Source organism: Hemicordylus capensis, chromosome 6 (assembly GCF_027244095.1).
Source record: "Hemicordylus capensis ecotype Gifberg chromosome 6, rHemCap1.1.pri, whole genome shotgun sequence".
NCBI lineage: Eukaryota > Metazoa > Chordata > Lepidosauria > Squamata > Cordylidae > Hemicordylus > Hemicordylus capensis.
The window spans coordinates 154,162,428-154,189,120 of record NC_069662.1 but is presented as its reverse complement, the minus strand read 5'-3'; the positions used below and the strand labels follow the sequence as shown (position 1 = coordinate 154,189,120).

Genomic DNA, 26,693 nt, shown 5'->3' with positions numbered 1-26,693 from the left:
ATTGTTGTGCAAGTCTATGTAGGTATATTAGTAAGATCTTTACAGCTATGTTTTGTTCCTTTGTTAGATGGAACAAAATATTTTTGAAGCTTTGCTTCCTGTTTGGGATAGGGGAATTGATAGTTTTACAGAAATGATATTGGAAATGATGTAGTTCTATGTCAAATAGGTAAAAAGATTGGAATTTACCTGTATACTCTTCACACCAGCTCTGCAGAAGTATCTCTTGATCTCCAAGTCAATTTCACAATTGCCAACAAAACTGCAAAAGTACATATTACAATGTAATTCATGATGGTGACATCATTATGAACACCCAATTTACTAAAAAAATTCCCTCTAAAGCAAATCGGTCCTAGACTGTACTTATCGCTTATACTTAAAACTTTCCATAAGAATGGAAAGAGATTGTACTTCTTTATGGGCTCTAGACAGTGAAGCTCACACTACAATAAATTAGTCATTAAGGTGTCTAACAGCAACAACAAAATAATTTTATTCCTAAACTGCAACCCACGGTCGTTTGCTAAATCCATGTTCACGCCAGGATCAACAATTTCATCAGTTCTTCAGTCAAAGCCCCCCCCAAGTATTTAACCTCCACGTAAAAACCAGCATGTGATCTGGAAGGTGGGAGGCGTTTAAAAGGAAGCTTCCTGAAAAGCCTTGATATACATGTCCTACAACTCAAGTATGAATGACTTTATGGAGTCATGACCCTAGGATAAATTTTCTATAATGCTTTTTGCACATAGCACACCCCCATTTCTAATGTGCTACATTAGATGCATTCTCAGGGTCAAACTACAGATTTTGTCAACTCTGTAGCTTTTGCCCCTTCAAAATAGATAGATAGAGAGTGAGCAGCTGCAGGAAGGATAATTACTATGGCCTATCACAGGAACAGTTTCATCCTTGTCCTAAGGCCAATTTCCCAACTTGAATTCCACCCTCCAAGTGGCCCTTTGCCCATCGAAGATATCATGAGACAGACACACATACATGTGTATGTTGGATTTATTAAAACTCTGGCAGCGCTTGCTGTGATTTAATATAACATCAGTACACCCAACAACAGTGAACAGGGAGTAGGAAAAGGAGGATAGCTGGCTGTACCCATACAATTAGTTAAAGACATGGTTGCCCTTCAACACATGCCTCGGTCTATGCCTTTGCAATACAGCTTGTATGAAACATGATCTTCTATCTGGACAGAGTTAAGAAGGACACTTTATCCACTGAGTGCATAATGGCTGAGAAACTTTTAGGGCTAAAGTGATCTGCAGATACCCAACATGACAGACATGTCACATATTAAAAGTGAATTTATTAACCCGATCCATTAATCCTCTCTTTTCATTAATATTTTCAAGAAGACTGGTGTGATTTCTTTCCATACCATTCAAAGGGGTATATGAACATTTAGGATGCTTGATTTTATATGTGCATTAGGGAGAATGAGAGAATGACACCTGGAAATTATAGTGAATCACTATCATCACTGTTGGCAGTTCCAAGCCTCAAAGTCTTTGGCTCGGATTCAGAGACATCCTGCAAACAGGCCGTCATCCCATTATCAGAAGCTGATTTTGAAACCACACACAGTTTCAAAGGAGAATTGCCTTGAGGCACAGGGGCCCACTGTTTGAGAAACACAAGCCCAAAGTGCCCTTGGATGTGTGGGACTAGTTACAGAGTTTTGTTCTAGGCCCTTGTGAAACAAGTAGAAAATCTTTACTACGCAATATATTTTATACAACCAAAAAATACACAAACACAAACCTACCTCTCTTCCAAAAACAAAAAGTTCATTATGTGTGCTCATATTCTGTTCCTTGTTTTAAGCTATAAGGTTTCCAGTTACTAAAGTCGGTGTATGCAACACTGACTCAGAATTTAGCCTCTCGTATCTATAATTAATACACATAGCAACAAGTATTGTTTGTTTCCAAATATTTCATTTCTCTCCTCAGTTTCTCACTGTTTGTATTTGCTTTGCATCTTGCATAAGCAAGGAAGTCTTGTAAGCTACAATGTGGTTACTTTAATCAGAGTCATGATTATCAGTTTATTAGGTAGAAATAAATGTTCATTACTAAGATAGCATATAGCCTTGCACATAAGAAATCATACCATGCTCTTTAAAAGAGTGCCGTAACATTTTATATTCTGCTCATTATGAAGCAGTGTTGCAGACAGGCAGTTTGATTTCTGTAGAGTATGCAACTCTTGGATGGGTGTGATATATTCATACTATTCTCAGTGGCTTTCTTTTTAAACAAAGGCACTTCCCACCCCTGCAAATGAGGTATTTTGCAAAATTTTCCGTTTGTATAATGAAAAACTGTCACTTAAACATACTTAATACGTTTATTGTTGTAAAGATTACCTGATCTGAAGATCCAAGATGATCTGCCTTTTATCCACATTTTCAGTGTAGACTTTAACACCATTAATCCTGAGGGGCTAAAGTAACAGGATTCTCATTTTAACAGCTTAATGCGTATATCAAAATTAAGCTTACACAAAGCTCACCCCTTAAAGTGTAAAATACTGTTTGACTGAATACACATTCAGAACCATGGATGTACTTTTATGCTGGATGTGTAACTATGAACTAATTCCATAAGCTGCCAACACCAGTCTGGTTCAGATGTCTTTTGGAACCACAGGTTAATCATGGTTTTGTGTGACTGTCTTTTGCCTCAGGTGTGCACGATTCCCTCTCCCCTTCATATGCAAGGGAAGAACAAACTCTACTTCTGATCCTAAATTAGGCAAAACCAGGATTCGCCATGATGATCAAATCTGGCAAATCCTGGCTACAAAGAGTCAGGATTTGAGGCTGGGAGAGATTCCTGGCTGGTTAATAAGCTTTATTTAGAATATGCCAGATTCTTCATGTTTGGCCATCACACAAATTCTAGTTTGTTCTAGCCCAAGATCAGAAGGAGGCTCCTCCCTCTCCACATCTGGAAAGGGGCAGGGGAAGTGTGTGCATCCAAGGCCAGAGGGTGTCACAGAGAACCAGGATTAAACCAGTGTTCTGCACGAAATATGAATGGGGGCACTGGTGATCTCAGAATGCGGATTAAGCTTTGCGCTATAAAGACATATACATGTATAATAAGGCAGCTTGCAAGATCACCTGTGATGCATAAGAACTTCATTCAAGTGACCACTCAGGGAGCTTTTGTAAAGCAAACAAGGGACAGCTTTTCCTCTCACTATCCGTGGTCAGGAAAGGGCCCGAAGGCATAAGATGCCATTACAACAGTGTTCCCTCTAAGGCGTGAGCATGTGCATGCGCTCACATGTTTTTGGATGTCCGCTCAGTCAATTTTAGATCCCACTCAGGTTGAATCCGGAAGGCCACACTCTGAATGCATGTGTGCAAACACTGCCTTGATACTGCTGCTTCGAACAAAACTCATTCCGCACACAGATGAAAAAGATTAGAGAGAACACTGCATTACAGTGTTAAACTCATGTACGTGTAAGCCTTAGAGAGTTGCAATGAACACTGCCTATACTGCTCTGATCTTTCTGAAGAGTAAACATGCAATGGAACTGAGAAAAATGTACCACAAATGGTTACCATAGGGATAAGTAGGTAGGGCACTAAATATTTTTGTGAACTTATTTGCAGCAAGAATAAGGCATTTTGCATTTACCAGCTCCAGTTTTTCACTAAGAAGAAAAAGCTTTAAATAAATATGCCCAATCAAAATAATTGATTTTACTATGTATAGCCACCTCTATGAAAACATTGCTATTTCCTACAGAAAGCCTCATCCTTGAAACAGAAATGGAGCACAGTACTCTTTCAAATCCCTCCCACCATCTGCTCCTCTTCTACTCCAAGTCTTTATTTCAGTTTTGTTTAGGAGATGCAGAGGACATGTGCCCCAATTGGCCACAACGCACCAACCCCATCAGCAAACGTGTAAGTTGCATCAAAAACTTGCACCATCCAAGTTATTTCTGTCCAAATGCTTCCTGCATGAACGTCAGTTACTGTTAACTCAAGAACTAATATTTGAAGTACAATCTGCAGAGCAGGGTGCCCACTGTTTCTGGTCACTGAGTCAACACAGAGCTGAGCTGAGCAATCAAATGCTATTTGTTTCAAGCAGAAGAGCTTATGTGTCTCTACTCTCTGAGCAAGTTTTTCCAAAGGAAAATGGAACCGCTTTTGAGCAATACACATCTAGGCTTCAAGCACTGATTTTTTAAAGCTTAAACAATCTTGTAACAGGAGTAGTTTACATTTTGCAATACTTCCATTACTATAGCAACACCACAACAGTGATCAAGCCACTGATCAACCACTAGCAAGATAGAAAGGGCGACATCATACAAAGCTAATACAAAATCCAGTGCTGGAAACGCAAAACAAATATTATGGATAACAGCACTATACTGAAATAGAGCCAACAATATGCCAGGATACTGACAACAAGCAAGACTTCTCGAAAGCTGCTCAAAACATGTTACTATTGCTTTAGCAAAAATAATGAGGCTATTCATGCTCATGTGCAAAACCAGACTAAGGAAGCCCAGCCTGGTTTTGCACATTCATGTGTACCACTGGGATCGGGCCCGAACCCAGTGGCACTGCAGCGGCAAACTCGCTTACTGAGCCTCCCTCTAAAATGAGGTTAGGAGAGCAACCTCACTAGGAGAGCAACCTCTCCCAACCTCGTTTTTACAATCGTATGTCAGCCACAGCTGCTTGTAGCCACGGCTGACAGACTGCAGAGAGCTCAGAGAGGGGGGATCCCCATAATGCACTGCGTGGTACATTACGGGATTTCCGGAGGCCAGGACAACACATCCCTGCCCCCGGCCCCATCCACTACCTGGGCCAGCGAAGAATCGTCTGGCACACGAGGAGCATGCCCAGCAATGGAGGAGTGATCCTTTGCGGGGAAGGAGGGTTTAACAGGACCTCAGGTCAAGCAGAAGAAATTAATTTAAAGCCATTTTTGTAACTCCATCCATGTGCCCCTAATCAACACTGTTTAAAAACTGAGAGAGAACCAGTTTATCTAGATGACCGATGCGCCATCTACACAGGGCTTCCAGCTATGCAGAAACTACACAGTCTAGAAGCAGCTTACCTGATTCCCCAGATCAATTTTGGTGAAACTAAAGGTGCTCAGGCGGCTGTTGGCTCCCCGCACAGCAGGCTCGATTGTCTCACGGAAAAGTTTCTCAATAAACTGGCAAATGAAAGGCCACATGTGTTTGACGGTCTGAGGAAAAAAGGGATTTGTAAGTTTTCAGGTATGTAACGTTGAGAGAACTACATCAGAAGAAGAGTTATGTACTATTGCCCACTGCCACTTCTATCACCTTTATCTTAGCAGTCCCAGAAGGCTACGCCTGCAATACAGCATCCCCAGTACTCCAAGTGCCTGTAGCCTTTTTTCAATTAAGTTCATTTTAAAAAGGAACTTTGCATTATATACATTTTACTAACCAGTATTTTAAGACATCCAAGGGGAGGAGAGCTAGTCTTGTGGTAGCAAGCATGAAGTGTCCCCTTTGCTAAGCAGGGTCTCTGCTGGTTAGCATCTGAACAGGGGACTACATGTGAGCGCTTGAAGATATACCCCTTGGGGTACAGAGCAGTGGAAGAGCATTTAGGTCCCAGGTTCACTCCCTGGCATCTCCAGGTAGGGCTGAGAGAGACTCCTGCCTGCAACCTTGGAGAAGCTGCTGCCAGTCAGTGTAGACAATATCGAGCTAGATGAAGCAATTGTTTGACTCAGTACAAGGCAGCTTCCTATATTCCTATGACATTCTCTCTATAGAACTTGCCAGTCAGGAAATAAAGTGAGGAAACTGGCTTCTTCAGATCACTTGGTGATCTTGGGTATTCTTCAGTAATACCCGTCTGTATCAAAACAAGACCCTAGCCCTATCCTCAGCTTAAGAGCCAAACCCCTTCTTTCTGTGACACTGAAGTCCAAGTCCAAAAGAGCCCCTGGTGGTGCAGTGGTAAAACTGCTGCCCTGTAACCAGAAGGTTACAAGTTCGATCCTGACCAGGGGCTCAAGGTTGACTCAGCCTTCCATCCTTCCGAGGTCGGTAAAATGAGTACCCAGAATGTTGGGGGCAATATGCTAAAATCACTGTAAACCGCTTAGAGAGCTTCAGCTATAGAGCGGTATATAAATGTAAGTGGCGGGGGGGGGGGAGTCCAAAGGCTATGCTGCATGATCTGCCTTAGGGACCGCCTTCTTCAGTATGATCCCCATTGCTCGTTGAGGTCATCTGGGGTGGTCCATCTCCAGTTACCACTGGTACGTCTGGTAGCAACTCAGAACCGGATCTTTTCTGTAGCTGCTCCTGGCCTATGGAATACACTCCTGGCAGATATCCGCAGTTTAGGCTTGCTGTCGGCCTTTAAGAGAGCCCTAATAACTTATTTGTTTGGCCTGGCCTTCCAAGGTTTGTAAAGTGTTTTTTAAAGTATTTTAATTTTTTATTGGTTTTAAATGGTGTTAATTGTTTTTGAATTGTTTTTAATATCATTTTTAGCACTGTGTTTTGAATTGTGTGTTTTTATGTCTTTTTAAAGTTGTTCTACACTGCCCAGAGCTTTTGGATGGGACGGTTTATAAATGTAAACAAACAAACAAACAAATAATAATAATGTGGTGCTGAGTACAGGGCTCTGTGTGGGTTGCAACCAAGCACGAGAGAGAGAGAGAGAGAGAGAGAGAGAGAGAGAGAGAGAGAGAGTGTGTGACAGAGAGAGAGAGTGAGCTGGCAGGAAGAAGAGTATGAGAAGCGGTGCAGCTGACAACTTGAGTCATGCCCTCCCCACCTCTTACACTTGAGCAATGTTGAAGGGGGACAATATTGTTTCAACTCAAGGGTGGGGGTGGGAAGACAGTACAACGCCAGCGTTCTCTAATTTGTTTTCATCTCTGTGTGGAATGAGTTTAATTCTGGGTGGCAGTATCAAGGCACTGTGTGCGCACATGCATTCAGAGTGGGACCTTCCTGATTCAACCTGAGTGGGATCTAAAATTAACTGAGCAGAGAGAGAAAATGTGTGAGCGCACGAACATGTGCCGTAGAGGGAACACTGTTCAGTGCATAGAATTGCATGCTCCCTAACCCCAGAATGCACACATTGGAGCAGGATCAGATCATCGATAACCCAGTAGCCAATTGCAGCACAAGGAGTAAGTGGCACCAGGCATACCTCCTCCTATGAAATGACATAGCAAGAGGCGAGACTACTCTGTTCCTATACAGCGTGGTATAGCGGTTAGAGTGCTGGACTAGGACCACGGAGACCCGAGTTCAAATCCCCATTCAGCCATGAAACTAGCTGGGTGACTCTGGGCCTGTCACTTCTCTCTCAGCCTAACCTACTTCACAGGGTTGTTGTGAAAGAGAAACTCAAGTATGTAGTACACTGCTCTGGGCTCCTTGGAGGAAGAGCGGGATATAAATGTAATAATAATAATAATAATAATAATAATAATAATAATAATAAATATACCTATGGAACTGAATATACAAACACACAGAGAGAAAAATACTGAAGGACACAAGAGAAAAAAACTATGATGCACAAAGGGCAACAGTCAGGCACACATGCAACAAAGGACAAGTGAATCTCTCCACGGATACTAGCTGTGCTACAATTAACAGAATCAGGACCAAACAAGATGTGAAATTTCTGTGGCTGAAGAGGAAAATATGCTGGCAATTCCCATCTTGGTTCCCTGATTTAAAGCTGATTCCCCCTTCCCCCAAAGCTGCTACTGGCTACAGAAGGGAAGCACAGGCACAGTTTTTGTGCCCATAACTGTTCCCCTTTGTAGCCAACAGCAGCACTGGGAGACAGTTTTGGATTAGGACCATGGTGTGGGGAGAAATGGTTTCACACCCCATCCTTATGGTCCAATCTAAATCCCACTCAGCTACCTTTTGAGAGAGAGAAAAAATGTTGGGCTTCTAATCACAGAACTTTTATATTTTTCATCTAGCTTGGCCCTCAGGCTATAAGTTGTCTTGTATTGTTACAACATGGAGTTCAGCTTAACAGAGGCCTTGACCCATTTTCTTTGGATCTAGGATCCTGCCCCAAATTTGTTGACAAAATTACCAGACTTGGTGATGGACACTGTGGAGGGGGAGATAAATATATGAGCTTCTCTTTATCCCCTTTACAAGTAACATACTTAGAACAGAAACAGGGTTGCTTAGGACAAATGCAGATGTTATCAAATAACTCTACCTCTAAATGTTCTATTCTAGGTGACACGGATAAGTTTCTACATGCCATGGCTCCCTGGCAACAGTATAAAATTAGGATATTTCCCTAAATTAAGGCACTAGGCTCAACCAGAAGCCTACAGTGGCAGTCCGAGCCAAAATGAACCTCTCACTGGTGGCATCAAGATTTAATGACAAAATCAGTTATGTAATACAACTTACTCCCATCAACCATTTTAGACATCTATAGCCCAACATAAAATAGCAAAGTGTAACACTCAAGGGAGCTCACAGTAAATTGAAACAGAAGAGCACACCAACGACCAACATCGCAGTATAAACAGTATTAAGCAACAGAGCAATAGAACAAACAGAGTAAACGTTTCTGGAATAAGAACATCTTTGCTGTTCAGCAGAAAGGTCAGCAATGTAGGGGTCAAAGGAGCCTCTCTTGTGAGTGAGTTCAAGGGCCTAAGTGCAAGTGCAGAGAAGGCCCTCTCTCAGGTTGCAACCTAATGGATGGCGCCAGATATTCATTGGACATACAGAATAAAGATCCTCTTCTGTTGATCTTAACAAGTGGAAGGCTCATATGGAAGGAGGTGGTCCTTCCAAGTATCCTGGTCCCAAACTATCCAAGGCTTTAAATCAGTCAAGCTGGTGAAGGACTAAGTGTACATGTGGGAGGCCTCACTCCTCCAAGAATCTAGCGAGTTACTGACCACCATAAGACCACCTCCCTCAGTAGTCTCCATGTTTCTTTGGAAAGGATATAGGGCCCAGAGGTCACATAAGATTCCTACTTTCGATTAGTATCAGGATTTTATTATACAATATGGAATTAGAGCCAACAGTAGAAGGACTGGATAATCTGCCCTACAGTCTGTTCTGTTAATGGCTCTTCAAACCTCAAACAAGATAGTCAAAGCTTCTAAAAATACAAATACAAATACAGAAGATGTTCAATACACAAAAGCTGGCCAAGAGACAAGATGCTTAATGTGAAGAGCCAATAAAAGAACTTTACTCTGAAGGCTTCGGGGCATTAGAAAAAACAGCTTACCTTATTCAGCCATTCTGCTCTCTCAGTGTCTGGAAAGTGGACCTAACAAAGAGAGGTGCAAATTATTAATGAAAGGATGCAAGTAGCACTGACAGGCTAACAGAAGTCAGTGAGCTCCAAGATGCAGAATTACTATTAACAAGTTATTTTTTTTAAAGAAAGACTTTCTTATAGTAGCTAGTCAGCACAGCAATGGGAAGAACAGTAGGAAAAAAAGTTGGGGGAAATGTTGCTGAAGCAGGGGGAGAGAAATGAGGGCAATGAGTGGGGTGGCAAGGGGCACCCTGCAGGCGAGGGGAAGCCTTGGTGCCCCCACCACCACCCCAGGGATACTTGTTCCCCCTTGCTCCATTGTCCCTACGTGTCTGCATCAGATGGCTCACCCAGTGATCCCACTCTGGGAAGGGAAACAGGGCTGCAGAGTCAGAGCTCTGATGCCAATGCTGCACAGTCATTGAAAATTGATTTGATTGCCCTTCCTAAAGTGGCTCAGGGAGGTTTACACTAATATTACATATATATTAACTTTATAAAAGTGGGGGCACCACTCAACAACGTATCCGCATGCTAACTTGGCAAAGAGGCACCTTTCAACATGGTGATTCTCGTTATTTAGCAGGGGGAAAGTAACTGGCCCTATCCACCCCCAGCACAGGACCTCCAGTGACTGTTGCTGGTGTCTATCTTAAGTTTATTTTTAGATTGTGAGCCGTTTGGGGACAGGGATCCATCTTATTTATTTCTCTGTGTAAACCGCCCTGAGCCATTTTTGGAAGGGTGGTATAGAAATCAATCAAACAAACAAAATAAAATAATAATAATAATTATTATTATTATTATTTCCTCTATTGAAAACTAATATCTGATTACATTTCCCAATTCCAACTCATAGACAACCAGGGATGGCTTGTGTCCTTGGTTTGCAGGGATAGTGTAAGATTACAGTTTTAGGATACAAACAGTACTTCCTAAAAGTTAGTCGTCGTCCCCCCAACATAACTTGGAACAAAGTGTTCACATTACCACTCAAGAAACTATGCATGGCAAAGCACACTGTCATGGATTTCAAATCCTGGTTTCGAGAAAGAGGACAAATGCTAACCATGATTTGTTACAGACATCACAGCAATCTATGGTTAGCACTAAACTATCACCTGGAAGTGATGCCCCAAATGAGCTGTATGAGCCTGTGGCTTATTGCTAGTCTTCCAAGCCGTAATTTGGGAAATCATCTGAACCGAACCACTGTGTTTTAAAATATCTGATAACCAGTTGTCAAGTTCCACCTCTTTGGGGCAGGGAGTAACAAAGGTTCATAGATCTTAACCATGATTAGGAGGCTGGATGCTACTTCTCCCCTTGCTTGCAAGTTTCTCCCCTCATCCTCTCCACACCATCCTGAATCATGGTTAAACATTACATCAGCAAGAAAACTAACCACGGTTCCCTTTTAAACAGGAGATTTGTTCTCACAATCAACAGCTGGGAGAAAGGGCATCCAGCCAGGTTCCAAGTCCCATGTACACTTCCCTGAAATGGCCATATATTGGCAAAAATAGAGGTAAGAGGAAGGGGAAGTGATCATGTGCTATCCGTGATCTGAGTAGCATGGCACAGGACACGCTTTTCCTTCACCATCAAGGTAGTACAGGGTACACAATGTGGTTTGGCTGCTGCCATCCTTCCAGATCATGGCGATCACATGATCACTTCCCCCTCCTCCTACCTCAATTTCTGACAACATGCAACCTTTTTCGGGAGCATGCATGGGCCGGATACTGCTCCTACCCAGCTGTCAGTCATGGTACCAGCCCAGAGTTTGCTAACCCCAACTTCAAGCCATGGTTAAACGATCCAGAACGTTCACCTGTACTGTCCCTTTGGCTATTAGCTATTTACATGTGTCAAAGAACCCTACATCAATGTGGTGGGCAAGTTCTCTCTTCAAACATAGGCAATTTTATTTTTATTGGTGATGCTGAATTAGTGCTGCAAAAAATAGCAGGCTGACCCACACTTCAAAAAACAAACAAACAAACACACACTACAGCAACAATCCGTTTGCATACAGCGTTTTATTTAGTCTCAGATCTATCAAGGCTCCACTAAAGGGGTTATTTCTTCCTAATAATTTCCATACTTAATGAGCTTAAGTACATGAGAACTATCAATAATGTATACTGGAAGTTCTTAAGTACTAGAAAACAATATTTTATTTATACAGAGTTCAAACACATGGGGCAACCAAGTCTAACAGAGGCAAGAATGTATAGCATTAAAGGCTGATGTCTCACCACAATTATTTTTTGTTTTGTTTTAGGGCTATTAATTTTTCAGTGCAGAAATGAAATGTGGCTTTTCCCCCCTGACAGAAAGCTATCATTTTAACTAACTAGAAGATGCAGAAATCCACCTTGCTGTTTCAGCTGATCTATACAAAATTATTAGTGGAGGTAGATGAAATTTATTGCCAGCAGCTGACATCCTTACTAATGAAGCACCTGCAGGAAGACATCACCGTAGCACAAGGCTATTGCACTAGCTACTTGCACTCAGTCTGGAGTTTGCATTCCAGACTAGTGTAACACCACCACAAACAAGCATGATTATGCAACCATGTGTAAGTGGGAAATCTCATTTGTTTTAACAGGAACTTTTGTGCAAGTTGTGCAATTGCTCAAATCCCTGCTCTTTAGCACAACTACGTTATTTTCTTGTACTAGTGCAACTTTGCGCATTATGCAACCTTTATTCGTCAGAATGTCACCCAGCATCCTCAGCTTCTCCCTAGTTACCTCATTCATGCATATCCTAATTTCAGGGTTAACGGATAAGCTTCAAAAATGTTTTTGAATAAGGCTACTAAAACAGATTTTTAGAATTTTGGGATGAAGGCTGGGAAATTTAGGACCAACAAGAGGAAGGACTTATTCACACTGTGCATAATCAATCTATGGAATTCTCTGCCACAGGATGTGGTGATGGCCCCTAGCTCCGATGGCTTTAAAAGCAGCTTAGAGAAATGCATGGAGGACAGGTCTATCAGTGGCTACTAGTCTGGTGGTTATAGGCCACCTCCAGCCTCAAGAGGCAAGTTGAAGGGGAGCAATAGCAGGAGAGAGGGTGTGCCTGTGGGTTTCCCCGAGGAATCTGGTGGGCCACTATGTGAAACAGGATGCTTGACTACATGGGCTTGATCCAGCAGGGCTGTTATATAACCATTTAAATAACACCCCTAATCATAGCCAACTAAAATGATTGTCTTGAGAACTTTGACAGCAATATATATTTATCCATTTACAACCACAGCTTTACTCACAACTCCTCATCCTATTTTGTTTTGTGACTTTTACCATGAAACCCTTTAAGGTCACAAACCAATTTCTGGAACAGCTCAGGAAGGGGTTAAAACCGATGACAGGATTAAACATAGACATGCACAAATTTCATGGTATAAACAGGTTACTAAATTATGGATATTTTCATGGTTTAAGAGAGTGTTGAAGTGGTTCTTAGCAGTCATTTCCTGCCAACCCCTACATTTCTAATGCACCATTATCTGCAAAGACAAGTTCTATGTAAACTCCATGAGAAATACAGGTCCACTGCTCCATTTTGGGCATAAACACAAGCATCTTCTAGAAATCAGAACGTAGTTAATATGCACCTTCCCACAGAAGCTTAAGGGTAAAGCTTCTTCATAGACTTAATGGTTACAAAAAGATCCAGCCCATTTTCTCCTTTGTGCCTTGCTGCTCCCTAACATTGCCTCCTGAAAGCCAGAAAGAGGCTCTTCAAAATAAGGACATTTCACTTCACTAGAGGCCAAACTTACTTTAAGCATGTAGTTTGATTCTGTTTGGTTTTAAAACATTAAATAGCAGCCACAGGTGATTCCCCTCACCGTCACACCACCCTGATCAAAACAAAGTTCAGGAGGGGGTATTTACTACCGCCCTGCAGTCTCAACAAAAACCACACCCTCAAGAGTTATTAGCCTACGCTTCCACTATCACCACCAACGCTGCCTTCCGAGGGCTAAAAGCAGCTTTGCGAGTGCTATTTCAGCAGGACTGCAGCACAGTGGGAAAGAGTGAAATAGCTTTGCGTTACAATCCCAGTGAGGGGGGTCTCTTGTGGCTATTTACATTTAAAAACACACAGGACCAAGCTACATCTTTAACGTAACATGCAGTCATGCTCTCCGTGGCACCGAGGACAAATCACAGAGCTCCTCCGTTCCTGCCATGCATGCACTCTTTACATTTATCTTCCATCTGGGCTCCTTACACAATGTACTAGGCAAAGATGCCTTTGACACAGCCAGGGGAATGGTAGTCTCTTGGGAAGTGCTGCGCTTGGTTGAGCACATCTCAGCTAAGTCAGCTCACTGTAAAAGATGAGTTGTATTCAGCAGCAATTTCCTTTTGATTCTGTACACTCTTAACTATTTAAATACTGGAATTCTTGCTATTTAGAATACACACATCCCAATCTAAAAAAATGATGTGGACCACGAATACAATACCTTAGGATGCAGCTTACCAAATACGCATAATCTAAAGAAAAGCATTTTGGCCCAACTGCAACCACATCTAGAGACAGAATGAACTCCTAGAAACCAGGAGTATTCCATGACAAGTAAACCTGGATATGAAACAACCCAGCTGCTAGAGTCTCTCTCTCTCTCTCTCTCTCTCTCACACACACACACACACACACACACACACACACACACACACACCCCACTGCTATAAACTTCAAACCATCACCCCATTTTGTTAGGAAAAATAAGAGTTTGGAGACCCATAGACGATTAGCTCAAGAAAAAACAAATGGCTGCATTCAGACATTATATTCCCCATTACATGGTTTGGAAGATCCAGGAAATGTAGTGGGTTTACATGCTACTTCCTCCTCCCTTCCTGAGTTTACAGAAGCCTAGATTGCAATGAAGTCCAAATCAAATAAACCATGGCTAGGATTAACAAACCTAGCCTCCAAACTACAACTTGAAACCACGGTTTGAAATGAGTTTGAAAACCTTATTTTGAAGGCAATTCTGGTTAGTGCTAGCCATAGTTTGCCTGATTTGGACTTCGTAGCAAACTATGGTTATTTATTTTTATTTATTTATTCATTTTTATACTGCCCAAAATGTATTTTTACACCACCCAAAACTTGCGTCTCTGGGCGGTTTACAGTTAAAAACATTTAAAACATTAAATCAAACAATAAAAATCCTTTAAACATTAAAATTGTTAACATTAAAATCATTTAAAACCAACATAAAAAATTAAAACTATAAATCTAATTAAAAGCCTGGGTGAATAAATGTGTCTTCAGTGCCTTTTTAAAAGTTGCCAGAAATGGGGAGGCTCTTATTTCAACAGGAAGTGCATTCCAAAGTCCAGAGGCAGCAACAGAGAAGGCCTGTTCCCGAGCAGCCTCCAAACGAGTTGGTGGCAACTGCAGACAAACTTATCCAGATGATCTTAACAGGCGGTGAGGCTCATGATGAAGAAGATGTTCTCTTAAATACTCAGGGCCTAAGCTGTTTAGGGCTTTAAAGGTAATCACCAGCACCTTATATTTTGCCTGGAAATGTATCGGCAGCCAGTGTAGTTCTTTCAACAAAGGAGTAATATGGTCTCTCCTAGATGACCCAGAGACCAACCTGGCTGCCTCATTCTGGACCAATTGCAGTTTCTGGACTATGTACAAAGGCAGCCCCACATAGAGCGCACTGCAGCAATCCAGCCTAGAGGTTACCAGTGTATGTACCACTAGTGTTCTCTAATTTTTTTCATCTGTGTGCAGAATGAGTTTTGTTCTGGGTGGCAGTATCAAGGAAGTGTGTGCACATGTGCATTCAGAGTGGGGCACTGTTCCCTCTAAGGCGTGCACACGTACGTGCATTCACAAGTTTTCTGATGTCCTCTGAGTTAATTTTAGATCCCGCTCAGGTTGAATTAGGAAGGCCCATTCTGAATGCATGTGTGCACACAGTGCCTTGATACAGCTGCCCAGAACAAAACTCATTCCACACAGAGATGAAAAAAATTAGAGGGACCACTGGAGTGTGGCCTTCTTGATTCAACCTGAGCGGAATCTAAAATTAACTGAGCGGACATCAGAAAATGTGTACGCACGTACACATGCACACACCTTAGAGGGAACAGTGTGTACCACCGTTTTGAGGTCATTCATCTCAAGAAATCCCATCAGCTGGTGTATCAGCCGAAGTTGATAAAAAGCTCCTCTGGCCACCGCCTCAACCTGGGACAACAGGGAGATGTTTGGATCCAGAAGCACCCCCAGACTGCATACCTGTTCCTTCCGGGGGAGCATGACCCCATCCAGAATCAGCAGATTAAAATTGTCTCCCGAGTCCCGACCCTGCACAATAAGTATCTCCATCTTATCTGGATCAAGCCTCAGTTTGTTATCCCTCATCCAACCCATTGCTGCCTCCAGGCATGCATTTAGGGAGGTGATGCTTTCTCCCGATGATGTTGACATAGAGAAATAGATTTGGGTGTCATCAGCATATTGACAACACCCTGCAAAAAAAAATCTGATGATCTCTCCTAGCGGTTTCATGTAGATGTTAAATATCGGAGACAATATGGGGCCCTGAGGGACAGTCTCCAGGAGACATCATCTGGAATCTGCCCATGAGGTAGGGTAGGATGGAACTACTGCAAAGCAGTGCCTTCCACCCACAATCCCCTCAGAGGTTCCAGATTATATGGTTATGCCAATATAATCCTGGAAGAAGGGTAGGGGGATTTGGCACATGGTACATTCCCATTTTGGTAAACCATGGGGAACATTATGTCCAATAGCTATTGTGTTTGCTTTTGCCAACACAACTAAATTAGGAATGCTCATCTGACAGTTACAGAAATCCCCCCCACCTTTACGCACGTACGTAAAGCATTGTATTGTTACAGGATGAAAAAGTAAATATGAACTTCCAAGCAACTATACACAAGCAAACAGAATTAAAATCCTCCTTTAACAGTTATGATCTGCTCCCTGACTTTGCATGGAATAATCCTTTTATGAAATGTGAACATGTTATAATTCTTTACATCAAGACTTGGGACCAGAAAACAAACCTCAGGATTCAGGAATAGGTGTCTAGTATTGTTCTGTCAGTGCAGCACACAGAACTACATAAGAGCTCTGAGCTAGATAGAGATGTGTTGTGTATTTACAATACTGCACTATCAAGTAAAAACCAGGCTACCAGTGAACTTATTTTAAAGTTAGACCTTTTGCAGCAAAAAGGCAACAGTACATGTGTACCAAAGCAATCGAAGGGAGGGATGGGCAGGCTTCTCTAGAATACTAAGCCGGAGAAGGAAAAGCCCAAGAGACTTTTACAGATGTGCAATAGTAATCTCTCGTGTTTCATAAGAGTTCAATTGTTATAACTGTTTAATATTGTGTACAAATACTGTGTGCACATGTACACACAGCCTGGAAGTATTCAGTAGCTGAAACATTGTCATTGCCTCCAACTGTCCCCTTTCCCACAGAATCATAAAGGAGGCCTCGTAGGGCATCTAGTTGAACCCCCAGCTTGATGCAGGAAATCCAGAGCTAAAGCATCCCAAACAAATGGCTGCCCAGCATCTACCTGAAGACCTCCAATGTGCCCAGGTAATTTGTTCCACTGGCACATTGCTCTTACTGTTAAGAAATTTCAACTGTAGCCTCTCCTTTTGAAGCCCGTTACATCTAGTCCTGCCCTACAGGGCAACAGAGAACTAGTCTTTGCCCTCTTGTGTGTGTAATAGCTTCTCAGGTATTTGAAGAGTGCTATCATGTCTCATGATACCTTAAGAAAGAGAAAAGAGTTGAGCAGATCTGCCCTTTTTGGTCACCTGTTAACATTCACCACCTTTACTGAGCAGTCCTACCATGCCCTTCAGTTTCTTTTTACTTTGAAAGAGCCTCTGTTGCTATCAGATCCCTCATCAGTTCATTCGGAGCTTCAGCTTTCATAACATTGTCCCTACTAATCTGGCCTACTCACCTGCATTCATGCTCTGACTTGTCTTTCCCGCTGTTTCTTATACATCTTCTGCCCTTCAACTCATCACCAAGCTTTTTGTCACACTGACCAATGTTCCCTCTAACAAGGATTCCCAGATGTTGACTACAGCTCCCAGAATTCCCAAGCAAAAGCCATTGCAGTTGGAGATGCTGGGAGTTGTAGTCAACAGTATCTGGGAATCCCTGTTAGAGAGAACACTGACACCTCTCATTTTTCTCTTTCACTGCAACTGTTTGCAATGGTGCCTTTAGTAACTCCTTTAGAAACCCTCATCCATCCTGGGCTCCTTTCTCCATTCGTTTACCTAGCCATGGAATCCTAGCTAGCACTTTTCTCTGCCAATTCAAGTGAGCTTTCCTGAAATTCAAGGTAGAAGTTTGATTACACTCATTTTAGCCTTCTATAAAATCAAGAATTCCAGCATTACGTGTTCACTTTCCCACAAAGTTCCCATTACTTTATCTTCCCTATTAGTTACGATCAAGTCAAGGATAGCCAATCCCCTTGTTCTTTCCTCTATCTTCTGCAAGAGGATGTTGTCAGCAAGGGATGTTAGGCATTTGTCAGAGATTGCTTAGGTAAAGTGTGCCGTTGAATTGGTGTTGACTCGTGGCTATCACAAAGCCATGTGGTTTTCTTTGGTAGACTACAGGAGGTGTTATCATTGCCATCTCCTGCACAGTATAGCATCTTTCTATATCGCTGCTACCTGATATAGGTCTTTCCCATAGTCGGGGAAACATACCAGCAGGGATTCAAACCGGCAACCTCTGGCTTGCTAGTCAAGTCATTTCCCCGCTGTGCCACAAAGTAGGCTACCAGCATTAATCTCCCAATATGTAGCTGGATAGTTGGTCCTCCATTGCTACTAATTTTTGCTTCTTTGAAACATTTGTTTCAGAAGCATCTTCCACATCTCTTCATCGTAGCAGCTTGTAATAAACTCTAACTACAATATTGCTTTTATTTCCTTCACCATTTATTTTTACTCAGATGATCTCTGAGCTACCATGTTCAGAGTCTTCGATTTATGTGCAGGTGTATATATCTGACACATAGTGCTACTCCCCCTCCCTTCCTGTTGCATCTACTCTTTTTGAACATGTTATATCCTTCAATTCCTACATTCCAATCCAGGCAGTCATTCTACCAAGTCTCAGCTATACTACGTTTTCAAAACAAAAATATTCCGAAAGATATGATCATGAAAGGAGGGAGGAACTGCCATTAATGTTGTTTAAGCCTTCAAGGAAACCGAATTCTCACATCCTGCCTTTGCAGAATCTCTAACAGAAACACAGAGAAAAAAGCTGAGAACATGCTTCTGCTTAGGAAAATCAAAGGGTTTGAACCACCAGAATAGAGTTGAGTGCCACACCTCCAAAAACAAGATTTACTTGAAATACCTTCTGTCAGGAGACCATGTTCCTACAATTTAACGAATGCTACTAATGATCACGAGCAAATATTTCAGACTGGTTTTCCAGAATTTTAAAATGATATAACAGTATTTATGTGAACATACGAAGCTGCCACCTTCTGAATCAGATCAGTCCTGTCTACTTTCAGCGGGAGACTATCTACAGGACTATGGCAACTCCTCCCAAACCCAACTACTAGATGTCCTCTTAACTGGAGATACTAGGGCTTTAACCTGGGGCCTCTTGTATCTCTCTGTTATTGAGCTTTGACCTCTCTCATTTAGTCTATCCAAAACACTGCTCTCAAAACCATGTGTCACAAAAGCTAAAGATTAACAAGGAGTAAAATACAGATTGCACAGATCCACTCTGAACTGTTCAGGTAACAAGGTACATATAGGGTTAGCTCCTGTGATGTCTGATGGCAGGTTGTAAACCAACAGACATTACCTTGAATTTTGAATCTTCAGAGCACTAAGGTCACTTCTGTGCATATCAACCGCAAGGTCACCTTCTGTGAACCAAGAGCTCACACAGATTTTCAACACACGCATCCACAGCACACCAAGTTCCCTGTAGCACCTCTAGTCCTACTTTGCCTACAGAGGCAATCATTTAAACGTAACCTCTTTACATTCACACGTGTGTGAATATAAACTCACTGCGTAGGGATGCATATCAGGCGGCACAGAGAGAGAAGCACAGTAAGGATTACATTATCTCACCCGTTTATGGCAGTCAGGCTTTGTTAAATAGGAACACCTGAACTCAGGAGGCATTTTTCATATTGCCAGTTTTAAATGTCTATATACTACACTTGTCTTTCATGATTTATGAAGCCCCAAACTGTTTTCAAACATAAAGGCTTCCATTACAATACCACACTCACTGGCAGAAATAAATGTAACTGGCCACACAACCACCAGCCTCCCATAAACTTTATATCAAACCATACAAAGATTGGGGTGTTGTTGTTTTTTACTGTGCAGCAGGAGTTACTAAGCAGCTTCAAGAACCATCACAAAAAACTTCTGGTCAGGAATCTGCAGATTACTAGAAGCCACAACCCTTTAAAAAAAAAAATACAACCCCTGGTTTTCTGCGGGTCACTGGTCGCTACATTTTCTAAACTTTCCTAGAAGTCATCTCTAATAGGGTTTAGAATTGAATAACTACTGATATATGCTGTAGTGTAGCTTCTCGGCCTTTTGGCTAGGAAAGCATTTTCTACTAAAGTCATCTCATTTCAAACATTTATTTGGTTGATTTCAACACTGGCATTTTAAACCTGACCTTTTCGTCATAGTTCACCACACATTTCTAATACTAGACTGATGTTCTCTTCTATATCTGGCAAATCAGTAGAGCCTTTAGGATTAAAATGCAAGCAAGAGGATCAACTCGCCATCTCTTTTCAGAATTTGAAGCTCCGTCTCCGACAGAGAGTATTTGGCATAGACGGAGGAACAGCACACAAGAGCACAAGACACCCACCAGCTACTTGGATGGATTCTTGAGCCAAACAACCCATTGATAAGTTAGTGCCAAGCTCTTATTTTAAGTAGCAGACTGGTACACACTGTGCAACTTTAAGGGTCAGCAACTACTATACACCAGGAGATTTTAGTACCCTCCAGATTCAATGAGGAACTAAACTTACTTCACATATCAATTTCTAGCAAAGCTCATTTTGCAGAGTTTGTGTCGTTCTCAGTTGCTTTAAGGTACTCCATTTGACTGCAGAAAATAGTATCCAAATAGCTTTTGTATACACTGAACCTATTTCCTTAGTGCTTTCATTTCAGTTATTGAACAGAATAAATCAGAATGCAACTGTGTTTACAGTGGTTACTATTCTAGAGAGAGTTCTAGCGTGCCTGATGGACAACCGAACTCAGTATTCACAGCCAGTGCCTGCAGATGTACACGTCTGACATGAGGCATCTTGCTTACTTCTGTGCTCTGCTTGTGGCACATTAAAGAGTCAGGATGAGATGGGTTAATCTTTTCGGGGATTTGACATGAAATACAAATCATGGTGAATGCCTTGAGGATCCTGCCTTTGAGCTGGGGGATAAGTTATGTGATCTTCAGGACCTCCCACAGCCCTGCAATTATATGCCTGCTGTTTTATGCATGACTGAAGAACCAGAGTTGAGAAAACAGTATGTTGAATAAACACCACACTAAAAATAGGAGTAGAGATGAAGAGGTGTTTGGAATATACCACCTAGATCTATTTTCCCTCTCAGAAATAATGGAAATCCCCCTCCCAAAGCAACACCTATGTAAGCAGACACATACATAGTCTGTAAAGAAAAATCTGCCACTCAGCTTGTCCCATTATGCTGATTCTCACACACTTTGAAACTAATATACTATGAAATCAAAGCTGCATTAACTTGCATGTCCAAGTCAATCAGTCATATTCTGATGATGCCTTCCCTATAGTAGTGTTGACACCACGAGGCCCAATGTTGTACATTAAACCAAACAACTACATGCTTAATTTCCAGGCTACACAAATTAGACCAGAAGATCAATACTTCATTTTCATTCAGAAGAACAACACAGCACTGGAATACACAAATATTTTAAGTTTCAAGATACTGACATAGCAATCTGATCATTCTTGGTCAAATAATTCAGATGAAACTAAGGATGCTGTTTTTCCAATGTTTTAAAAATTAAAAAAATGACCGTCTTATCATACAAAGTAGTATGGGACCACAATGTTGACCATACACACAACTATAGTGAACCTCATGTTAACCCACTGGAAGACAAGAATAAACTGAGTAAGTGGTGTCACCCTTATGTCCTCCATATTCCAAATGTTCTCCTCATTTAAGAGCGCAGACAAAAAAGACAGACAGGTGCTAAGAACAAAGGGACAGCAATAGTACTGGAGGCAAATTGGTTGGGAGACAGATGCCACCAATTCTCTTTGATGAGACCTTAGACTAGACCCTAGTAGCTCCTGTATTTATTTTAATAAGAATGGAGGAGGAGTACTTCTAAATGAGTGTGGGAGATGAAAGCTATGTCTTCCCAGAATAGTACAACTTATGAGAACACTGCATCAATTCCAATACCACAGCAAAGGTAAGGAGCACATGACCAGAAACATATCATGTCAACAGTTAGCCAAATGCAGTGAATAATCACTGCAACTGGAAGCAGGAAGCTCTCGTACATTGTAGACACGCCTTTGAAGTGCTATGTCAAGGATGCATAATACACTATATGACTGAACAAACAAGCCAATTTAAGTTTTCATTCACTTAGTGCAGAGAAGCCAAAAGTCAGTTCTAAAAATTTAAGAGAATATATTTCAGTTGGAGGCTTCAACGCCACAACTTCCAGAAGAGGAACGACATTTCAGCCATCAAAATCATGGAAAACCCATAAGTTGCTACAGCTCCTTAAAGTCCAACTTATTAACTCCTGCCATGAAAGTGCCACAGCACTTTTTCATTACAATGAAGTTTGAGGAATTGTACTGTCTCTGCTAACCTGTTAAGAATGCAGCATGATGGGAAGAAAGTCTGGATCATGCAAAGGGCACAGCCACCCTGACAATGGTACTTTCTCAAGAAGTAATGATGGAAACATTGTAACATGTGGCCCTTCATACTTGCAAAATCTCATTGCAAATGCAGCACTCCTGAGAATTGCACATCCAAACTGAACTGCCTAAGCAGTTCTCTTCTCTGTCTACCTAACACCATCTCATTTGTTGACAACTCTGTTAGTACTTGCTGAATTTGGAACATGCTATTTGAAACATGCCAAGGCATAAGTCAACAGACATGTATATATCTTTAGAATCTCAGTATTAGAGGCCCAGGGTAAAATAATACTGTTATTATACACAGGAACTGAATACTGCATCACCATCACAACTCAAATAAGGACACTAATGCTGACAACTAGATGAAGGCATATAAAGGTTATGGGAACAGCACTCTGAACAGGTATCCCAAGAATTATGCCAATATCGTCATTCTAATGCAATGTAGTAAATATTTCAGGTATCCTGGCTGACCTATAGTCAAACTATGTTACTGACAGGCAAAGGGGGATGTCTGATCAAGTGGAAATGTAACACTTAAGCCAGGCTGCTATGTGATAAGGACAGCCAAATGACAATGTAATGCTCATCTTAGGAGTTATTTTCAGCCAAAGCCAAACTACCGTCTCATTTTTAGTAACAAATTCATTGCAAATTATTTAATTAAGTCAGCCAGCCATCTCTACCCCAGTTCACCCTCCACCCCCGCCACCGACAGAAGTGTATTTAGTCTGAAGTCCCACTGATTTCAATGACACATCCAAGAAAAACAAAGCAAAGCACTATGAAGCTGAATTCTCTAACTTGCAAGTAAGATGCATTGAAATACATAGAATTTGCTTCTAAGAAAGTATAATCAGGACTGCAAGAAAGATCTAACTTGTGGGTAAGAATTTTACAATTGCACCAGAAGTTAGTTTTGAGGGGGGGGGTGCTGCTGCACTGACTCATTAAAGGGGAATGCTATTCAAAGAGATTCTTCTAGAAGTTTTTATAAACATAGAAGTTCTGCAAGAGAAGTGTTCATTTGTCAAAATTAGACAAGACTTCACTACCGAATTCTAGCCAGTAGTCCTCTAATAATCAACCTTAACAGAAACACATTTTGCTTCCAAATAATGTGTCCATAGTGCAAGTCTCACTGAAGTCAATGGAGCACATTTAGATCAGGGTATTAACACACATGCAGTGACATCCTAAGCATGTTTACCCAGAAATGTCCCCAGTGTGCTCAATGAGACTTACTCCCCAATTAGGTCTATTTAGGATTGCAGCCTCTCTTGCTAGAAAGAAGTTGTGATGATTCTTCTAAGAGAATCTGGATAAATAAAAACACACCTGAAGACGGAGGAACTAACAAACCATATGCAGGGTTCAATGAACATATAGCAAACACTGATCTTTAGTTCCACTACCTGAATTATTTATACCGCCAACAACAAAACAAAGACATTTCAATTGATTATGCTACCAAGAGAAGAAAAACACAGTATATTAACACTGAACTCTTCCTCCCCAGTTCAAAGCACAAACTGTATTCTTGCTTTGTTTTAGTTCAAGAATAGAACAAACAGCGAATGCAACAGTTGGAATAATTTAATTTTCAGATTTTGTGATACAGGCTCAGATGTTAGCAAATGCAAGTTAGTAGACATTTTGAAAGGCCAGTATCTAAAGCATTTTACCATCAGGCTGCAGGAGAGGGTGAGGCAAAGCAGCAAGGCCCCTCCATCAGCCTGAGGAGGACCAAGTACCTCCTCCACCCTTTCCTTCTGACAGTTCCTCCCCCCCCCTTTTTTTTTTTAAAGATTGTGAGCCCTTTTAGGACAGGATTTTTTATTTTTTTTTAAAAGAACAGGACCCCTGCTAACTGAACAAGAGATGTACCTTTTAAAATTGGTGATTCTCTTTATTTAGCATGGGAAGAGCAACTGGCCCTATCCAGCCCCAGCACAGCATCCCCCCAGTGGCTGCTGCAATGGTGTCTTTCTTATGTTTCTCTTTTAGATTGTGAGCCCTTCAGGGACAGGGAGACATTTTATGTATTTCTCTATATGTAAACTGCTTTGAGAACTTTTGTTGAAAAGCGGTATATAAATATTTGTTGTATTCGTATAATGCTGTAAGTCACTCCGGGCCTGTTGGAAAAAGCAGGATAGAAATCCAACACAAATATTGTATTCTTATGTGGAATATGGGGAGAAGCAAGGAGCTAGGCGGGGCAAGTTCCTCACCCTCTGACCACTGCAAACAACAGCCATGCTTCTGAAAATTCAGCAGACATTCCTTCTCCCCCTTTGGGGAAGAGAACACTTCAAGGTGCAAGTCTGAATATATATTGGAACACGGGGGGGGGGGGCAAGTATTATTCCCTTACACCAGTAAAAAAGTCACCTACAGGATGTTGATTTGTTCTATTATCCTGCCTCCTTTCTAAGCTGCCTAAAAACCAGAACAGGAGTCCTTCCTCCTACAGTAGATGGGGAAGGGGAGCAGGAAAAAGGCATCATTGCAGCAGGCAGTATTTCTGCATCAGGAAAGGACTCTCCTATCCCAGTGGTGCTGCCACATCCAATGTACCCATCTCCTACTACCAGTTGCAGCAAGCAAGACTTTTTATGATGGGCACAAAACACGACAAATCCCTACTTGCCCAGTCTCAAAACTAAGTTATTTTTACTCCAAATATAAAGGCACAGGTGGTAGTCCCTTTGAGGAAAAAGATGTCTCAACTTGCCAATATTTATTAGTACTGAAGAGGAGCTACACAAATACATGTCATGCATTCACTCAGGATCACAGAACTATATTAAATGCAATCAAAGCAAGTTTATTTTAAGATGAACCATAAGAGGTCTGGCATGCAGAAGTATAGGTATTTTTACACTGATATTTTCTATAATTTAATATACAGATATGGTATTTCTAATGAAGACACCTTGTGTTGCTTGCACAATTCTAATTCCACTTCTCACCAAAAGATCCATCAGAAGATCAATGTGGTGGCTTATTAAGCATACAATCTCTCATAATTGCTTGCATAATGGCAAGATCATTAGCACATGCCACCTGACTCTAAGATCTGTTGAATCAACAAGTAAGTTTACATGGCAGGGATGGGACTAGAGATCAGTCAGACTGGACACTGGCTGGATCCTTCCCTGAACAACTGGTAGTATTGGTAGCAGTTTATGGTCAAGAGCTGCTTCTTCCCCAACACCACACTCCCATCTACAAAAGGGAGCATTACCCAGAGTCCCAGCATTGTCACAGGCCCTCCAGCAGGTGCTCTGACTGGTTGATGGAAAGAGCAGAAGCTGCCACAGGAGCCTCTTTGCCAAGAGACGTGCATGATGGCAGCTCCTTCTCCTGTCCTCTCCATTAATCAGTGTGCTTTCTCCCAAGGCTTTGGATGATATAAGGGTCTTTCGAGAAAGTCCACTGGCCAGAGGGGACAGTGGGAAAAGGAGCAGCCAACAGCCTCAACAGCAGTGGTGGTTCCTGTTCCCACCTTTTGTTCTCATCAGCAAGTGAGAGCAGGGCACAGCAGCAGCTCTGCCTAGCCTCTGAGGGTGAGAGTGGGAGGAGCTGCTACTGAAGATTCCCCATTTGCTGATGGGGAGGGTAGGAGTCATCATCACCTGCTACCTGGGAGCATGAGGGCCCAGTGCAGGGCTTTTCCCCAGGCCTCCCCACAATCTAGTGCTAGCACTGGTTTTTAAGGCATATTTATTCTTGGACCAACACAACCAGAAGCCACTGGTGCTGTTGCCAGGTATGCCCAACACAAGCATGAAGCAGGCTACTGATTTATTCCATATGTGTACTTTCTTTATACTGCAGTCTCAACAATTTGTACCTCCAGTTCCCAGATCTTATCATGTCTGGTGTCCCCGACCCCTACTACCTGCTGTATATACAGTGATCTCCTGTCGCTACAGCTTTTTATTGCTTTTCAGCCAAAAAGAAGTCTCTGGAGTGTGCACACTCCAATCATCTCATGAACAAAAACAATACATTATAGGAGGCACTTCAGGCAGAGAAACCCAGCCCTACATTGCAACACGTGTGCGTGTGCATGCACACACACAAAACTTAGTCAGGATTCTTAGGTACCCAACAGTCATTTCCAATACTCTGATTCACTGTAATCTAAGTTCTTAAGTCAACCCTTACACATACAGATCTCTTTCCCTTGAACATAAATGACTGTGCATGTGTAAAATGCTCTTAGATGGGCCTGGACACACTTTCCCAAACTACACAACCCTCTGAATATACTTTTCCCACTCTCCTTCTGCTCACTAAACCTTAATAGAGTTA

General features: G+C 41.8%; 1 protein-coding gene across 4 annotated transcripts in view; it reads right to left on the bottom strand.

The window, feature by feature from the left end:
- ESYT2 (extended synaptotagmin 2) overlaps positions 1-26,693 on the bottom strand; it is an 89,625-nt gene that overhangs the window by 60,251 nt on the left and 2,681 nt on the right. For all 4 annotated transcript variants that reach the window (XM_053259170.1, XM_053259171.1, XM_053259172.1 and 1 more), the window contains exons 2-5: positions 9,308-9,349; positions 5,124-5,258; positions 2,390-2,466; positions 190-262 (exon numbers count right to left, since the gene is read on the bottom strand). In XM_053259170.1, the coding sequence (XP_053115145.1) occupies positions 190-262; positions 2,390-2,466; positions 5,124-5,258; positions 9,308-9,349 (327 nt within the window). The remainder of the gene's footprint in view (positions 1-189; positions 263-2,389; positions 2,467-5,123; positions 5,259-9,307; positions 9,350-26,693) is intronic.